General features: G+C 46.5%; 1 protein-coding gene across 2 annotated transcripts in view; it reads right to left on the minus strand.

Moving 5' to 3' along the window:
- Nucleotides 1-649: 649 nt before the first annotated feature.
- The window catches only part of CSGALNACT1 (chondroitin sulfate N-acetylgalactosaminyltransferase 1), a 118,794-nt gene continuing 100,102 nt past the window's right edge, over nt 650-19,341 (minus strand). For both annotated transcript variants that reach the window (XM_023216638.1, XM_023216637.1), the window contains exons 5-8: nt 17,246-17,424; nt 15,546-15,640; nt 5,110-5,191; nt 650-1,444 (exon numbers count right to left, since the gene is read on the minus strand). In XM_023216638.1, the coding sequence (XP_023072406.1) occupies nt 1,155-1,444; nt 5,110-5,191; nt 15,546-15,640; nt 17,246-17,424 (646 nt within the window). In that variant the 3' untranslated portion in view covers nt 650-1,154. The remainder of the gene's footprint in view (nt 1,445-5,109; nt 5,192-15,545; nt 15,641-17,245; nt 17,425-19,341) is intronic.

Consider the following 19,341-nt stretch of genomic DNA (forward strand, 5'->3'; position numbering starts at 1 on the left):
ATATATGTATTTTCTCCATTTCTTCTTATGGAACCAGAAGCCAGGAGGAGCACCCTGCTTTGAAAAGAGATTGTTTGGTTCACACGGTATACTTTGGTTTATTTAAACAGGTAAGAAAGCGGTCCCCAGTTCTGAGGGGAAAGTGTGGTTTCTGACTTTTAGTTACATCACAATATCACCAGTCTGAATGAGTTTCCTTTTCTGTAAAGGATAAAGTGTCATTTTGCTTTCCTCCAGTGTTCAATCGCTCCTCTTCGAAAATACTCTTCAGATCAAGTATCTGTATGTCTGTATCAGTACATATCATTCCTTCCCTCTGTCTCCAGGCCTGACACTCAGTGCCTGACTGAATCAGCATTTGGCATGTCCTTGGATACGGGATCAGTTTGATGCTTTGAACTGAAAGTTCTCCAACTGCATCTAAAAGTATCTTCTTTAAAAATATAAAAATGTAGGCTAACTTGTGCTCTCTTGTAAGGCTTGCAAAGTGGTAATTAAATAAGCAGACTAACTCACAAGCGAAGAAAAAAAAAGTGCATTTTTAAATAAAAGAAACAAACGGAGACAGTTAAGAGGACAACCAAAAAGATAAGCAGATTACTGTTGGTTAATCTTGGGGAAAAAAAAATAACACGATATTTACGGTTTCTTTTCTGGTCCATTTGATTTTGCTTAATGTACTCACTAGGATCATAATAAGCATATCTCCTCTTCTGCCTTCTGATATTTTAGCACTGCTAGAAACAAGAGCCCTGCTGATAGGCTCATTCCTATGAGGAGAAATATGCTTGCCTTTCATGCTAATGAACTTTTTACAACACTGCTCTTAAATCATGAATATTTCAGTGAGCACACAAAACAATAGGTCTCAGTTTGTTGTAAACACCATCAAAACCTCCACACCGTTAGGCTTATAATCTCACAAGCATTCTGCCTTTGTCAGACACAGGGTGCTGCTGGGCTAGTTTTGCAGGCAAAGTGGAGATTTTGATTTCTGTTATAAAAAGCCAGAGAGAAATCGGAGGCTCTCTCGTCTCTGACCCACGGGTCCAGTTCTTTTGTCGTCCTTTATGGAAGTCTTTTCTTTGTTGCAGCCACTTTCAGTAACTGCAAAAGGAAAGAGAAGGTGTCTCCTACCATCCATCTCTGGGAGTTCATGTTTTTTTGCCACTTGTCTTCTGTTTCTGTTTGCGAAGGTGAGCCTCTATCTCGTGCCTGAACACCAGCATGCCCAGCTGGCCGTGGGACGCCTCGTTCATGGCCTTGGACTGCATGCACATCTTGTACTGCTCAGGGCTCAGCTCGTCCACGCAGCGCTTCTCATGCCAGAGGTGGAAGAGTCCTCGCACGGGCGTCCGCACCACTATGAGGTTGCTGTGGAGATATTTGCGATAGAGGTGCACATCCTCTCCGCCCCAGCCTTTGATGTCCAGATCAAACCCACCTGTCGGGAGAGAACACACTGTTCAATCACACTGCACTGGTCTGTTTTGCTTCCCGGAGTTGCAACAAGCACAAACGTTTCATTAAGACATGACTGGGGGGATGGGTGCTTCACCACCACCCCCTCAAGGTATGAGAGTGTCCACCTGGGTCAGAGGCCCTGGGAATTTCCCAAAAAAGACGGCTTTCATGGCGGACAGCACCAACTTCTTGAGATGACAGGACCTCCAACAAAATTCCAAGCGTTTGCCTGCACTCGAGAGTTATCAGCCATGCTCATCAATAGCCCCAACCTTGTGGTTAATAGGTACAAAAATAAGATCTAGTATTCGGTAGCACAATAAGATGACTTATTATGATTATGAATTAGCTATTGTTAACAATTTATTGTATATTTAAAAATAACGAGAAGAGGGATAAATATGATAAATGTTTGAGATGATGGGTACCTCCATGACCCTGATGTGATGATTACACGTTGTATGCCTGTATCAAAACGTTGCACTACCCCCATAAATACTATTATGTACCCATAACAATTAAAAATAGAGGTTTTGTTAAAGAAAAAAAAAAAAAAAAAAGCTTCTACATCATCCCCACTTCTCAGCTTGGAACCTCTGAATGCAAATTCTTGTGCTTCTGTTAAGATGTGGCCTTCTCCGCCATCGCAAACAGAGAAGAAACGAGGGGCTTGCAGTGCGACGGAGTGTAAGAGGGTCTCAGCGTGAAGAAGTCACATCCCACCAAAGCACTATTCATTTCATAGGCTGCAGGGGTCCTGAAAGCCGCATGGGATTCCATCATAGGCTGGTGAAATCAGTCATCTTAAAGGGCTGGCCTCACAGTCAGTCCTGAAGTTCTACTCAAAGAAAAATCTCATGTCACTGTGTAATGAACTCCTTCATAAAGCCAGTAATGGTCTGCTGAAGTCTCGCTTTGGTAAACTGAGATGCCTCACACCTTTTCTTAACCTATACCCCACCAGGTCCCAAATGGAACCAACGAAGCCTTGGCCTCTTCTGGTCCTTGTTCCCTCCTCACCTAGAAGGAGGGACTTCACCCTCATGAGAAACAGTGAAGTGATTCTCAACACCTTTTCTCACACCTTCTCCTGCAGCTTTGGTTCCTGCACACCCCAAGCTGTGCTGCCCTGATCAAGGCCATCACTGGAACCCCAAAGGGGGCTCAGGCCCAGGGAAGCTTACAACCAAATCACCCATGGGCTGTGTGTCCGAGTGACTGTGACCCCTCCATGGTGGGCAGGCAAAGAACAGTATGTGATTTTGAATCAGCCATCCAGAATTCGTGTCCTGGTTCCCTTAGAAGCCGCCATTTAACCTCTCTTGATTTTTGGTTCTTTATGCTTAAATGAAGGCAGGTGTCATAACAAATTAAGACAAATAAAGGTGGTGCCTGGTTAACCGCAACTGATTTATTATCATCGTTATTATAACTTTATCAATACAAGGTGCACAAGTAAACTTGAAAGTAAGTCAAAAACTGCAAAGCATAGAGTCTAACTGTGACTCAAAGTTCCTGAGGTCATGGCAATGGCTTACTGAGAATGGCACCCTTCTCAGCCTGCTGTGCCCACTTTTAGCTACATCTGTCTTCAGGAGAATCCAGTATATTCTAAATCCAAATTTGATAAATATATGCATCAACACAAAATAATCTTTCCCTATGCAAAGAGCAAGGAAACAGAATTTCTTGAAATGAAAATCTTCAGCAAAATGTTTATTTTTAGACAGAGTCTCACTCTGTCACCTCGGCTGGAGTACAGTGGCACGATCTCAGCTTACTGCAACCTCTACCGCCTGGGTTCAAGCAATTCTCCTGTCTCAGCCTCCCGAGTAGCTGAGACTATAGGCATGCACCACCATGCCCAGCTAATTTTTGTCTTTTTTTGTTGTTGTTGTTTTGAGATAGAGTCTCGCTCTGTTACCCAGGCTGGAATGCAGTGGCACGATCTCAGTCCACTGCAACCTCTGCCTCCCGGGTTCAAGAGATTCTTCTGCCTCAGCCTTCTGAGTAGCTGGGACTATAGGCACCCACCACCACACCTGGCTAATTTTTGTATTTTTAGTAGAGATGGGATTTCACCATATTGGCCAGGCTGGTCTCGAACTCCTGACCTCATGATTCGCCCGCCTCAGCCTCTCACAGTGCTGGGATTACAGGCCTGAGCCACCACATTCAGCCTAGAAAAAATTTTAAATGTCCATTTTGGAAAGCTGATTTGCACATAACCATTTAAGGAATATTTCTCTCAGAGATGTCCAAGAACGCCTGCCGTTAGTTGCTGAGTGTCTGCAGGGCACCCACCACCCAGACCGGCATCCCGGGTGCTCTGCTCCTTCCAACAAGACTTGACTTCAACATTTTTTTTTTTCATCTTTAACTTGTTGATTTCCTTGGGGGTTCTGTACTCCTTGTAGTTCACATCATCTCCGAACAAAACAATCCTGGGGCTACCCCTCATCCCCGATTTTAAAATGAGTAGCTTTAGGCCTTGGACCTGAGGGGGAGTTGCCTAGAAGCCAGCGAGACCAGCAGCTCGTGAGTGGCCTGGAGACGGGACATTCCATGCCACCCTGAGGGCAGGGTCCCCCTGACTCCATCCTAGCTCTGGGTCCAGTCTGAGCCCCTGCACCTGAGATCAAGGGTTCTGGACTGTTCATTCATACCCAGGTCATGCATAACCTGCAACTCTATCCCTTCCAAGATCCAAGAGTCAGTATCACTATGGGAAGGTGGGGTGGCATTTCCCAGGGGAAAGGAGGCCTCTATTCTCATCCTGACTCTGCCTCTCACCTGCTCTGAGGCCTGGGAGGGTCTCTTTGCCTTTGACAGGCTTGGTCTCCTCACCTGGATCCCAAGGGCCTTTCCTCTCTGTGCCCTAGAAACCCACAGGCATGTGCATGTGCATGTATGAGTGTGTGTGCATGTGCCTACTTGTGTATGAACTGTGTGCATATGTGGACATTTGTGTATATGAATTGTATGTGTGTGTGTGTATTGACAGCAACGGCACATTCAGTCACAGCTTAAAGGTTAGCAGATAGAAATTTGGGTCTTTTCGAGTATGAGTTTTCCTCCAATTCCCCTATTTCCCTCATACCCTTACTGGGAGGCTTAGGATGTTCTACAGGAGACGGCAGAGTAGCCAGGACCCTCCTGGGAGAAGGCAGTGGAAGACTTGCTGCAAAGCTGCCTGGATGCAACAAGCATCCTTTAATCTCAGATTGTGTGTCTTATTTGGGGTGACTGAGAGGTGCTAGTGGAGATTACAGGGGCTAAAATGTCGCCCACTACCAAGCCCCGTCTTGGTCCAGCCCTGAGTCTATGTATGACATGAGGAACAGCATTTGATTTTTTTTTTTTTTTTTTTTTTTTTGCAGTGATTCTCTTTAGGAGAACTGCTATGTTGTCCACATTAGTCTTGAATTCCTGGCCTCAAGTGATCCTCCCTCCTCCAGCCTCCCAAAGCACCAGGATTATAAGTGTGAGCCACCACACCTAATCTGGAATAGCATTTTTAAATTTTATTTTAAGGCAATGGAACCACCTTCCCCACCAGACTCCTTGGAAACCTGACTTGATTCCTTTAAGGTCTGCACAGGCCAGTGGCCTCTGGGTGGCAGTAGAGATGCAGATTTGTCCTACCTATATTGATGAAGTCCGACCGATACTGACACGTCATCCCAAATCCAAAGTCTCTCCAAAATCCAGTTTCCTTCTTTATGACCTGCAAGAAAAGCACTGTCATTTGAGGGCAAAGTTTAGGGTGGACAAAAATAGAATGTTCAAAAACTCCTGTGAGCCACCGTGGAGGGTGGCTCATCCCATCACTGATAAACAGCCTCAACTGGCGCAGGAAACACACAGATGGATTTGAGTCCTTGCAGTCAGTCGGGAATACAGTGCACACACCAGTCCCAAAACAAGGCCTTGTGATTTTTGGCACCTGTGGCTGGAATGTTTCTAGGGCATACTTATGAAAACACACACACACACACACAATCAAAAACAAACTGGGAGAGCCAGTTTTTGAGCAGTGCCGTGGAAAAGCCACCTACGTGCCTGGCCCCACACCCGTGCCAGCGAAAACTGGAGGCTTGGGCCCCTCACACAAGCCTGGGCAGCAAGCCAGCAAAGGGCTCAGGAAGTTGAGAAAAGGGATAGAGAACAACTCGGAATTCAGCTGCCCTGGCACAGTCCACACACAGGACTCCCTCGGGGAATAACAAGAAGTATCTGAGAGACTTCAGTATGTTACCAGCTCTCCAACTCTGCTAACTCTCGCTTGCTGAGGAAAAGGCACTAGAAGTCCAGGTTCTGAAGAAAGACTCCGTCCATTCATCTTCACGCTATTTTAAAACCAAACTGCTCCCAAAAGCATCTACCGTGGTGCCAGCCTGCAGGGCTGTGGAGAGGCCATCCAGGCACTGCCCAGTCTCTTACTCTGCAAGTAAATTTCCAATATATTTGCTGAAACAGCAAGGCTTTTTAAAACTGCATGTGTAAATATATATATATATAAATATATATATATATAGACACACACACACATATATATATATATATATACACATACACACACATATACACACACACATATTCAGCTGAGAGAACTCTGGGAACAGTTTTGAGATCTTAGTTGTTTTACATAATTCATTCTTGCAGTTAACATGGGATGAAAATGATCCCATGATGTGATGAAAGGACATCCCCACATCCCGTCCTCTGGGGAAAGGCAGACAGGGCGGCAGCAGGTTCCTCCTTCCCTATTTGGATTTCCGTAGTTTTTGTTGGGGACATCTGGTTCTGTTCATCGCTAATTAAAAACGGTACGTGATGGAGGAGAAGCATCAGCGTCTTAGCCCAATGTGACCACTGACTGGCTTTTTTTTTTCATTTCAGGCAGGCTCCTTCACTTCTTCATGTATCTACTTTTTTTTTCCTTATAAAACGTGGGGGTTGAGCTCACTCATCCCTTAGGTGTCTTTCAGCTTTCACATCAAGTGTTTATCACATCTTCCCTCTTCCTGAAGTTTCACCACAGGCTAATTATATTCGATAAATGGCTTGCAGAAGGGCTGATGAATCTTAAACGTTCTTTAATTTTGTAAAGTATGAAACTCTTACTTTCACTACAATCTACAGGTAGATGTCACTTCTACGATGTCACTTACATTCCACAGGGAATGGGGACCTGCTGCCACCCTCTCCTGCAAGCATCAGGACTGCCCAAAGAAAGTAAGGACCAAGAGAGGTTCTGTTGGTTAAAGTTGTCCCCAGCAAGTATTGTCCAGTTCTACTTCAGAATACAGGACCGTTATACAGCATCTCCCAAATGACAAGACAATTTCATTAGTATCAACTGGAAAGATTTTGCAAGGCATGAAAGTCTGGAGAAGTCTCCAAGGAGTAATTTTTTAAAAACTGGACTTTGTTCCATCCCCGCCTTACCAGGTACACGGTTTCTGTTGCAGCAGATGGACTAATATTCCTTCTGCTGGCAACCTAGACAAGTTCCCTAAGCTTAGGGATAAAAATGGAGTCAAAGAGAAGTGCCAGTATCCAATCTTCAAATATTTGGCTGGGGTACACATGGAATTTAAAGAGGAATGCTCCAAACACGAAAGACAACTGGCCAAGCCTTGGGAAGGAAGACAAGACGGAGGCATCCAGGGACTCTGGGCTGCACTGATGTAGGGCCTTTCAAGGTTGAACAAGGTGAAGGGTGACCCTCACATGGGAACAGCGTGATGGAGGCAATCTGGCTTATGAGCTGGGGAGTGAGCTGGGTAAACATTTATTAAAGTCGGTTTGGAAGCTGGCAAGCCACAGAAAGCCACTATCTGAACAGCTTGTTGAAATTTAGCCCTTTGTGGAAACCCATTTGGTCATGCCCACAGCATGTAATTTCAGGGCAAGACGGAGTTCCCTTCATCGAGGTTCCACCACCCACAGCTGTGCTGGGTCGCTAACTGGAAGGACGCCCTCAATGGCAGTCTGGCAGGAGTGTGTGCCCTCAAGTGCACATCCGATTACATCATGTTCCCACATAAAGCCCTGCACGCAAGGTTCCCTAATCCTCAGCCATCTCATTTCTTCTTATCCTTCTGCCCTATATAAGGCCCATTCCCTAGCTCACCCCCGCCCTTGGATTCCCCATGCTCACAGGTCTCCAAGGCCAGACACTTGCAGTCCCCCCTGCCTGGGTCACCCTTTCCCCACTCACCACTAAGCTGTGCTCCAATGTCACTAGTCAGAGTGGTCGTCCTGACCCTCCTGGCCCGTGTTATGCACCTGCCACCCTAATGCCCCTTGCTGCACTGTCACCCTGGTTTATTTTCTCTGTAACAATTCTGGCTTCTGAAATGATCCTGTTGATGCACCTGCTTCTCTGTTTGCTGACTGCTTCAGTCACCAGCCCTGGTGAATGTAAGCTCAGGACTTGTTCTTGTTCACGGCTGCATCTCCAGCACCCAGAACAATGTCCAGCACACAGCAAGTACTCAGTAAATACTTCCTCAATGAATGAATCAAGAGCAGTCCTAGGGCAGAGATGGTTCCAAGCCAGTGGAAACAGACACGCTGCAAGATGCTCGCCAGCAAGTGGCTCAGCAAAGGCCTGGGAAATGCAATGGTGAGAACTTCTCAGAATTCTGTGGCTCTGGACCAAGAGACAAAAATGTTTTCACCTGCCTGGGATCTAAGGTGGAGTGTGTGACTTCTTAGAAACCTTGCTGCAAGTTGTGAAAAGCTCCACTGTTCTGTTCGAGCATTGACAAGTGAGGCACCAATGATGTCGGCTACAACAGACAAGGAAGGAACCCTAAGATAAAGAGGAGACTTTAAAAGAAAAAAACATCTCCTGTTCTGGATTTCACTGATCTGTTTTCAAGTGCTATCCTCATTTATTTATATATTTATTTACTTTCTGAGATGGAGTCTTGCTCTGTTGCCCAGGCTGGAGTGCAGTGGTGCGACCTTGGCTCACTGCAACCTCTGCCTCCTGGGTTCAAGCAGTTCTCGTGTCTCAGCCTCCCAAGTAGCTGGGATTACAGGCACGCACCACCATGCCTGGCTACATTTTTTATATTTTTAGTAAAGAAGGGGTTTTGCCATGTTGGCCAGGCTGGTCTCGAACTTCTGACCTCAGGTGATCCACCTACCTCAGCCTCCTAAAGTGCTAGGATTACAGGCATGAGCCACCGCACCTAGCCTGCTATCCTCATTTTCTAAAATGTCCTCTGATAGCTGGCCTCCTCTCAACCCTCTGTGCAGCACCCGCTCCCTACCCACCTGAGATCCCAGCAGAGCACTGCAGGGCTTGAATACACCACAAAAGGACAGTTGTCAGTCCTGCTCTCTCACAGGAAGTTTCCAGAGCCACAGCTCTGTGGGTGATTCATGTGACAAGGATGATTATTTTCTATTAGGACCAAACACCAAAGCACAAATCAGCATCTCTCTCCAAAGATGTGGGAAGGCAGCCGCCCTGCAGCTGCATGTGAGCTGGGGCCGCAGTCAGAGCCTGTCTGGTTTAATGGTGCCGACTTGGCCACCTGCCCATGAAGCAATCTGGACCCTAAAACAAAATAAATAGCAATTGCTCAGGCAGAGTGCCTCCTCTCAATCAGAGAGTCTCCCCAGCACTGAGGCAGTGCCTGGCCTACCTTGCATTCACAGCAATGCCCGCGAGCATGGCCAGCTTACACGAAAGCGACCCATGCAGTTGCACAGGGCCCCTACACATGGAAAGCCCCAAGGCCGGCTGTCACTGTCGTGAAATTCGTAATACTTTTTGAACAGGGGCTCACATTTTCATCTCGCACCGGGCCATGTCAATTACATAGAGGTTTCTAGCCTGGGAGGAGCAGACTCCCTGAGCTATGACGATATCTGTGTCCAGGCTGGTGTCCTCTGTACTGATAGAAGGAAATCCCGATTGTGCCCTGAGCTCTGCAGTAGCGAGCTGTCCAACCCTGCCTGGGCTTTCCATTCTTTATTATCTGGACCCTGAGGAGTCAGTGATGATGCTGCAGAGGGTGCCAGGAGGGCTGCATGCCTTCTTCTTGTGGCCTCTTGGTATGAAGGCAGAATGACTTGCCCAAGATCACTCAGCCAATGCTGCCACGCTCAGAACAATTCTAAGACTCCAGGGACAGTTCCATGTCTTGAGAAATAAGGTATCCTAGAGCCACAGCTTTAAAAGACTCATTTAAGAACAGACTCAAAAGCCATCTCCTCCCAGATGTATTTGCACTTATTCACAATTTGCTGTAAGTCTTTTCTAGGGGTATGCATAGAAAACACATTGTGTCTTCTAAGGGAATCATACTGGACGAGGAGTCAACCAGGTCCTGCCATTTCCAGGCACCTATCATCTAAAACTAGATGCTCTTGTTGCCCTCCTGAAGCGCTTTGAGGGCAAAGGATGTACCCCTGTTGCCCAGCATCCTCAGCCCAGGTGCAGTCACATGGCGTGGCACTCGTGTCCCACCCCTGCCACTTAGCCGCTGTGGGCATCTGGCTCTCAATTCCCCATCTGTGAAATGAGAATATCAGCACCTCTTCCCCCTATTGAGTATTACACGAGATAATGTGGGCACGGGGCTGGATTCTGGAAAGGTTCCATAAATGGCCTCTGTTCATACTAATTTTGGTATTCGGCGGGTGTATGTTTCTTGAATAAATAAAAACAGAAAGCAAGGATGCACAGGATGTGCCATGCTCATTCGGCAATTTACATAAAGGTTTCAACTGAACTGCAGTGGTAAAATACTTTCCGAAGGGAGGTGGAGAGGTCAAGGGTGTGACCAGAGGGAGGTGAAGGACAGAAGCCAGCACACTTTGCGCACACTGAGCAGTATCACAAAGTCATCAGATTTAACTGATGGGTAAGTCTGCATGGCAGACCAAGATGTGTGCATTGGATGCCATGGGCATTAGAAATGGTTAGGAGGTGGCCTTGAGGAGCGTTGACAGTCAGGGAGACTGAGCAGGTGTGCTCACCTGGCAACAGGACTGGGTAGGTGACTATGGAGCTGGTACCATGTGCCAGGTTCTGGGGTTTACAGATATTTTCTCTGCGTCCATTTAAGAGTTGGTCTGTAGAGGACAACGAATCTCAACAAGGACTCAGGGCTTGCAGTGCTGAGCTGGAGCAAAGTTGCACCAGCTCACAAGGATTGCGCAAATCTCTTCCCAACCCTGTGTTCAGTGACGTCATGCTGGTAGCCTGAAATAACCCATGGTGGGAGTATTTACACCATGGCAATTGGCAAATGCTATAAATCAGGTCTTTCCCCCGCACCCTCTTTTCAGAGAGCAGGTTATTAAATATTTACCAGCACACCTCTGGCTCTGTGCCAAAAAAGATTTCTACAAACTGAATGAATCTGTGATTCAGAAACCTATCTCTGGCAGAAGGTGAACAAAAAACTGGAGCCTAGGGGAGGGAAGGAGGCCAAAGATAGTAGTGGTAGGAGGCTCCTGTGGTGACCTAAACAGGAACTGGCAAAGCTTGAACCAGGAATGTGAAACATCTAAAGTTAATGTTTGTCTAAATTATAGTTATTCCTTTCTCAGCAAATGGTTTCTACATTAAAGCACTAGCAAGTTTTATCTCATGGTTTAAACTAAAAAATTTAAATATTACTATAAAATCCCATAGTTTCACTTAATATGTATTACTAATGGTTGATACTTAGAGGGAAAAAAACAGTAATCGAAATGCATGCAGACACACACACACACACACACACACACACACACACACAATCATAAATGTGGTTTCTTGCTTTTGTCTGAAGGCAAAACACTATCAAATGACAGTGGCAACAGTCACGAGAAGGAATAACATACAGTGACTAATGTGATCGTATTTCAAAGGCTGCTAGTAAAGATTGTCTTTTGTTTGCAAAAGTAACTTTCCTTAGAGCAGCACTGTGTATCTCTGTTCTCCCTTCACCTTTGATACTGATGTATTCCAATAAGGCTATCAAGGATGTAATAATTAATATATAGGTAGAATCTCTTCCAAGACTGAGTCAACCCATACCCTTAGTAGAAAGTCATTACTAATTGATCTGTCTCCAACCATTACTTTTAATTTTACACATTCTCGCCACCTACATAATCCAACTTCATTCTATTACTTTCTTTTTTTTTTTAACGGAGACTTGCTCTGTCACCCAGGCTGGAGTGCAGTGGCACCATCTCCGTTCACTGCAAGCTCCGCCTCCCGGGCGCACTCCATTCTTCTGCCTCAGCCTCCCGAGTAGCTGGGACTACAGGCGCCCACCATCACGCCCGGCTAATTTTTTGTAGTAGAGATGGGGTTTCACTGTGTTAGCCAGGATGGTCTTGATCTCGTGACCTCGTGACCCGCCTGCCTCAGACTCCCAAAGGGTGGGAATTACAGGCGTGATCCACCATGCCTAGCCCATTCTATTACTTACTACAGTTTTATGTTCTCCTTTGGAATTTTTCTCAAGATTTTTCCTTCATACATCAGTTCTCATCTAGATCCTAAGCAAATCTTTTTCCTCTGTACTGATAGAAGGAAATCCCGATTTTTGCCCTGAGCTCTGCCACTAGTAAGCTGTGCAATCCTGAACAAGCCAGTCCACCTCTATAAAAAGAAGAAAGTGAGCGAAACACTCTCACAAATTACTTCCAAGTAAATGAAAGTGTTTCATTTTTTCTGACTACTCCACTGGCACCTAGGCCAGTCCTCTGTAGGCAGTGAGTGCTCGAGAACTGGTTTGTCCAGTAAAAAACATAATCCTACTCTTCTTTTGGGAAGAGTCATTCCTCCATCTCAAAGAGAAGAACTGCTGTGTCACCAAACTAAACAGTCATAAATACTGAACTCTAAAATATCAGACCTCTGTGGTCCAGGAAAGGTCAAAATTGCATTTGGAAGTAAATGTCAGGGGCTGCAGGATAATTCACAGCCTCTGGCCATGGACACAGGGAATCTGAGTGGTTTCTGCTTTGACCACTAATTCTGAGGAGGCGAGAAACTTGCCTAACTGTGCTGTGCCTCTAATTCCCTTCACAACTCCTCCTCTGCAGGAATAATAAAACAAGGAAAAAAACCGTTGGATTGTAACACGAAAACAATTCCTTGCAAGCAAATAAGGTCTTTATGAGTTTGAAGTGGAAATATGAATCACATTCTAGGTCAAATGCAGAACAACACATTACTTAAAACCAAAGGAATTTTAACTTTGATTGGCTGAAAGAAAATAAATCCTGTATCCTGTTTCCCTTCCAATCCAATTAGAAGCTTAGAACTCTGGGAAAGGAAACAAGAAGCCCCTGTGTCAATGAGGGTGATATATGCTTCTTAACCCTTGACTGTAAGTATAGGCAATTGTAACACAAAGGTATCTGTGTAGATGAACACAGAAAAAGCACAAGAAAAATACGGTGTAAAAGATTTAAAAACATTTTCTTGTAAGTGTAACTTGTGTGCTGCATAACGACATTTCTATCAACAACAGGCTGCATATAAGATGCTGATCATCTAGGAAGCCAAGGTTAACTTATTATTAAAGAAAGGAAAACTTTCTTTTTTTTTTTTTTTTCCTGAGAGAGAGTCTTGCTCTGTTGCCCAGGCTGGAGTGCAGTGGCATAATCTTGGCTGACTGCAACCTCTGCCTCCCAGGTTTAAGCGATTCTCCTGCCTCAGCCTGTGGAGTAATTGGAATTACAGGTGCACACCACCATGCCCAGCTAATTTTTGTATTCTTAGTAGAGATGGGGTTTCACCATGTTGGCCAGGCTGGTCTCGAACTCCTGACCTCATGATTCACCTGCTTCAGCCTCCCAAAGTGCTGGGACTACAGGTGTGAGCCACCACACCTGGCCAAGGAAAACTTAAAAAATAAACTTAGTGTCACCTGAGTCTACAGTGGTTATAAAGTCCACAGTAGTGGACAGTCGCAGGCCTTCACATTCAATCACCATCCACTCACTGACTCATCCAGAGCAAATTCTACTCCTGTATTACAAGCTCCATTCATGGCAACCATTTTTAAAATCTTTTACACCATATTTTTCCTGTGCCTTTTCTATGTTTAGATACAGAATATCACTGTGCTTCTGTTGCCTGTAGTATTCAGGACAGTCACATGCTGTACAGGTTTGTAATCGAGGAGCAATAGCCTGTACCATACAGCCTAGGTGTGTAGTTGGCTATGCTATGTAGGTTTGCATAAGTGTGCTGTATGATGTTTGAACAATGACGGAATTACTTGACGATACATCTCTCACGACATATCTCCACTGTTAAGTAACACATGACTATAGATGAAAACTATTTTCTTTGAGACAGGGTCTCATTCCATCACCCAGGATGGAGTGCAGTAGCGTGATCTCAGCTCAATACAGCCTCTGCCTCCCAGGCTCAAGCAATTTTCAGCCTGCCTAGTACCTGGGACTACAGGTGTGTGCCACGATGCCCGCCTAATTTTTTATTTTTTATTTTTTAGCAGAGATGGGTTTTGACACATTGGCCACACTGGTCTCAAACTCCTTGCATCAAGTGATCTGCCCATCTTGGCCTTCCAAAGTGCTGGGAATTAAAGGCGTGAGCCACCAAACCCGGCTGAAAACTGATTCTTAAGACGTGAAAAACTCTTACTGTTTTTATGTATAAAGCGCAGATGTAGACACAGTACAAAAACAGATACACAGTGTGTCTGTGGTACTACAGTTCCACTAGGGGAAAAGTGAACTGTGTTATTAGTAAACCTGGTGCAGCCCAAAATGAAGCCATGCTAGGATATAAGACATGAACGTTGTCCAACCTGAGGGCCCCAAAGTTGAAACTTTCTGGAAAATATAATATCAGCTGCCAGAGGTTCACTGGGGGGTAGAGGATGAAAGGCACAGGATGGGGCTGGAAAGAACAGGTTTTGCTATTTCTGGAAGCTTACACACACAGTCAATCCTCAAAGAATTTCACAGAACAAGCATTTTGGATGGAAATCAGTCTCCCCTCCCATTGCATGGAAGCATCTGAGGCCTGGTGCTATCGTGTCTTCAGGTTCCCACAGCAGATATCCTTCCTCCATACTAAGGGGTCCTCAATGGAAAGAAGCATGGCTTTGCCTTAGCAAGAGGCAGAGCTGCCCACAGAAAGGAATAAGAGACATCCCTCAGATGGGAAGGCCACCATGAGATACAGCCTGAGCTGGAACACAGCTTCAGACAAACCTGGCTCATCTCCCTGCAGGAAAAGATCACAGCCTAGCTTGAGGTGGGAGAAGCATCTTTTCCCTTTCTGCCAATGCTGCCAACAGTACCGGGAAATTCCATCCATGGGGGCCATGCCCACGCAACACAGAGATCCTCTTCTGGCTTGCCTTTCCTCCTGCTGCCTGCACTGCTTCTCTGCAAAGTGGACTAACTGCTTGTGACAACAGAGACACCTCAGCCTACTGGGACCCTTGGGGGCCTTGTGCATCCACTATCCATCACCTGTGCAGCCAGGATCTTAGCGGAGAAGTGCTTCCAATATCCCTTTGTGAGCCATCTTCCCAGTGATACTTTTAATGCCAATGTCCACCCAGGCACTGTGATGTGTGGGAACGGTGGCACCAATGGGAAGGGCACTGGGAATTTCCACTTCAAATTCACAAAGACCTTATTTGCCTGCCAGATCCAGGGAATTGCTCTGACCCTCTCTGGGGTGAGCCACCCCTTTCTGATTTCTGTCAAATGGGAACATAAATCTCACCTTTGTTACTCTGTAGGATTTTGCAAAAATCAAGAGACACTGTACTGCATCCATAATGCAACAATACTAGTTTCCAAAAACCATTGATGGAAACTATGAAGGTGTGAAATTACCTTTCTGTAAAGTACTGCTTCCATTTATTTTCCGCTTTAAATATTGCAAGCACCTTTAATCAACGAGGCGCCAGGAGCAGAGGCTAGCACATCTGCCGAACTTAAAAACTACTAAGGGAATCATTGCACAGATTTCCACTCACCTTTGCTCATGGTCAGGTGCCCCTGGTAATGACAGACACTAAACAGAGCCACACAGAGGCATCTGCAGGGTAATTACTCACCAGCTGCTGCTCTAAGGGAGGGACTGCATCATGGTGGCCATATATTATGCCAGGATTGTACTGGCTGAAAAGAACTGGATAAAATACCTTCTTCCCTGCAAACCAGAAAACAAACATTCACTTAAAGTGACAGATCCAAGTAGTAGGTTTGTTCCTTGACATTTGGCCCTCGGAAACACCCCAGATATTTGCACCCACATTTTTTTTTTTTTTTTTTAGAGAGGCGGTCCCACTCTTGTCACCCAGGCTACAATACAGTGCTGCAATCTTGGCTCACTGCAACCTCTGCCTCCTGGGTTCAAGTGATTCTCCTGCCTCAGCCTCCTGAGAAGCTGAGATTACAGGCACCCACCACCACACCCGGCTAACTTTTTATTTTAGTAGAGATGGGGTTTCACCATGTTGGTCAGGCTGGTCTCAAATTCCTGATCTCAAAAGATCCACCCGCCTCCGCCTCCCAAAGTGCTAGGATTACAGGCGCGAGCCACCGCGCCCGCCTGCACCCACTTTTCCTTTTCCCTTGACTCAGCTCTAACATGGGTTTTAGAAGTACAGTACTAAGCAGACCAGACAGTCAGATCTGCAAGTATTTCTGATCTCCCAGCGCAGGAATGATATTTGAAATACTGACAGTCCATGACCAGGCACTGGGCATCATGTCTTGGGAGGGGGTGCTGAAAGAGAGTCCCGGAGCCCCCCACCCCACCAAACATTAAGCCTTTACTTGCTGGCTCATGGAGTCATCTTAAACGGTGGACTTTGGGTCAGGGTGACTTTGGGCAGTTGGACTAGAATTAGAGTGTCCAGGGTGGTAGCTCTTTATCAATTTACACAGAAGTAGTTCTGTATTTCAGCAACCGGCATGGCCGTGCCAGTGTTCATCAGCTCAGTAGCAGCCTTGCCTATGAGTGGAGTCTGTGAAAGTTGTTAGTACTGTGGGTTCTTTGTGCAAATAGCTCTTCCAGCCTAGGTAACCGCCCTCAGGTACTCCTTTCTCTTTAGGGGTGGGCAGTTTTCCAGGTCCACATCCTCCCCACCTCACTTTCTCCTGGGAACGTTCATGAAAGCCGACCTCCCAGTTGCAGATGGAAGAGGGGTTATGGACATGAACATGGGAAGAGTCCCAGAATTACGGTGACTGACAGGCCTATGATGTGGCCTCAAAGGAGAACTCAAACCAGATGGTGACATGGTTTGGCTGCGTCCCCACCCAAATCTCATCTTGAATTGTGGCTCCCATAATCCCCAGATGTCCTGGGAGGGACCTGGTGGGAGGTAACCAAATGATGGGGGTGGAGTTTCCGATGCTATTCTCCTGATAGTAAGTAAGTCTCAAGAAATTTGATGGTTTTATACATGGGAGTTCCCCTGCACACGCTCTCTTGCCTGCCGCTATGACAGACTTCCCTTTGCTCCTTCTTCACCTTCCGCCATGATTGTGAGGACTCCCCAGCCATGTAGAACTATGAGTCCATTAAACCTCTTTCCTTTATGAATTACCTAGTCTTGGGTGTGTCTTTATTAGCAGCGTGAGAACGGACTAATACAGATGGTTTTCCTTTTCTTTCCTATTGGGGTAGGAGTAGAACAGACTAATTCAGAAGCAGGACATCGGAGTGACTGACCCATGAAGGCGACGACACATGGGCCCGAGAGGGCTGGGTGCTGCCACCTGAGCGTGACAGAGAGAGGATCCATACCTGGCTGTGTATTCAGCCTACACGTATTGAGGAATTCAGATGTGAAGTAGATATCAACATCACAGAAAAAGAGAAGGACGTTGCTTCCCTTCCAGAAGCGGGCTCCAACATCAAGTCCCTTTCCCCGAGAAAATTCTCCATTCAGCTGGATGAAGGTAAAGTTCCTGAAGTTGGCAGCTCTGAAAGGCAAGACGAGGTACTGTCACTCACATGCCCACATATTGGCAGCATCCCCTGAGAAAATATGTGATCAGGGCCCATCCACGTCTCGACCCATTTCTTTTGTAACCTGAGGGCACTAGGACTCCCCAAGCAGTTAGAGAATGGCCCAGACTCACTGCATACTCACTGGGATCAAAGGTACCAAGAACACCGAGTGGAGTTTTAACACCAATTTCTTGTTTCTCTGGCAGCTTCCCCATACTGAAAACAGCATTGTCATCGCTAATAACTGTTCTTTGTCATGGAGAAAACTTGAACCAGGGAAGACCAGAAACACAATCCAGGAAAACCTTCATGCATCCTGAGCCAACCGAATGAAGCCACTGAGCCAAGGAAATAAGATCACATTGCAATGGCCCTACTTAGCATCTTTTCATCTGCATTCTAATCCAGGAGCCAGGCAACATTGTTCTTGATGCGACTCTTTCCCCCAAAGAGATTTAGACCTGGATTCCTTCTCCATCCTCAGGTAAAGCAGCACAGCATGGCAGGAAAAATGACCAACTTGCAGTTAGAAGAAGAGGACTGTCGGGGGGCGGAGCAAGATGGCCGAATAGGAACAGCTTCACTCTCCATCTCCCAGCGCGAGCGACACAGAAGACCGGTGATTTCTGCGTTTTCAACTGAGGTACTGGGGTCATCTCACTCGGGAGTGCCGGACAATCGGTGCTGGTCAGCTGCTGCAGCCCGACCAGCGAGAGCTGAAGCAGGGCGAGGCATCGCCTCACCTGGGAAGCGCGAGGGGGAAGGGAGTCCCTTTTCCTAGCCAGGGGAACTGAGACACACAACACCTGGAAAATCGGGTAACTCCCACCCCAATACTGCGCTGTAACACCGGCACACTGGAGATTATATCCCACACCTGGCCGGGAGGGTCCCACGCCCACGGAGCCTCCCTCCTTGCTAACACAGCAGTCTGCGGCAATCTAACCGCAAGGCAGCAGCGAGGCTGGGGGAGGGGCGCCTGCCATCGCTGAGGCTTAAGTAGGTAAATAAAGCCTCTGGGAAGCTCGAACTGGGTGGAGCTCACAGCAGCTCAAGGAAACCTGCCTGTCTCTGTAGACTCCGCCTCTGGGGACAGGGCTCAGCTAAAGCAGCAGAGGCCTGTCCAGACGCGAACGACTCTGTCTGACAGCTTTGAAGAGAGCAGCGGATCTCCCAACACGGAGGTTGAGATCTGAGAAGGGGCAGTCTGCCTGCTCAAGTGGGTCACTGACCCCTGAGTAGCCTAACTGGGAGACATCCCCCACTAGGGGCAGTCTGACACCCCACACCTCACAGGGTGGAGTACACCCCTGAGAGGAAGCTTCCAAAGCAAGAATCAGACAGGTGCACTCGCTGTTCAGCAATATTCTATCTTCTGCAACCTCTGCTGCTGATACCCAGGCAAACAGGGTCTGGAGTGGACCTCAAGCAATCTCCAACAGACCTATAGCTGAGGGTCCTGACTGTCAGAAGGAAAACTATCAAACAGGAAGGACACCTATATCAAAACCCCATCAGTACGTCACCATCATCAAAGACCAGAGACAGATAAAACCACAAAGATGGGGAAAAAGCAGGGCAGAAAAGCTGGAAATTCAAAAAATAAGAGCGCATCTCCTCCTGCAAAGGAGCACAGCCCATCGCCAGCAACGGATCAAAGCTGGTCAGAGAATGATTTTGATGAGATGAGAGAAGAAGGCTTCAGTCCATCAAACCTCTCAGAGCTAAAGGAGGAATTACGTACCCAGCGCAAAGAAACTAAAAATCTTGAAAAAAGAGTGGAAGAATTGACAGCTAGACTAATTAATGCAGAGAAGGTCATAAACGAAATGACAGAGATGAAAACCATGACACGAGAAATACGTGACAAATGCACAAGCTTCAGTAAC

This window comes from Piliocolobus tephrosceles, chromosome 7, assembly GCF_002776525.5.
Source record: "Piliocolobus tephrosceles isolate RC106 chromosome 7, ASM277652v3, whole genome shotgun sequence".
NCBI lineage: Eukaryota > Metazoa > Chordata > Mammalia > Primates > Cercopithecidae > Piliocolobus > Piliocolobus tephrosceles.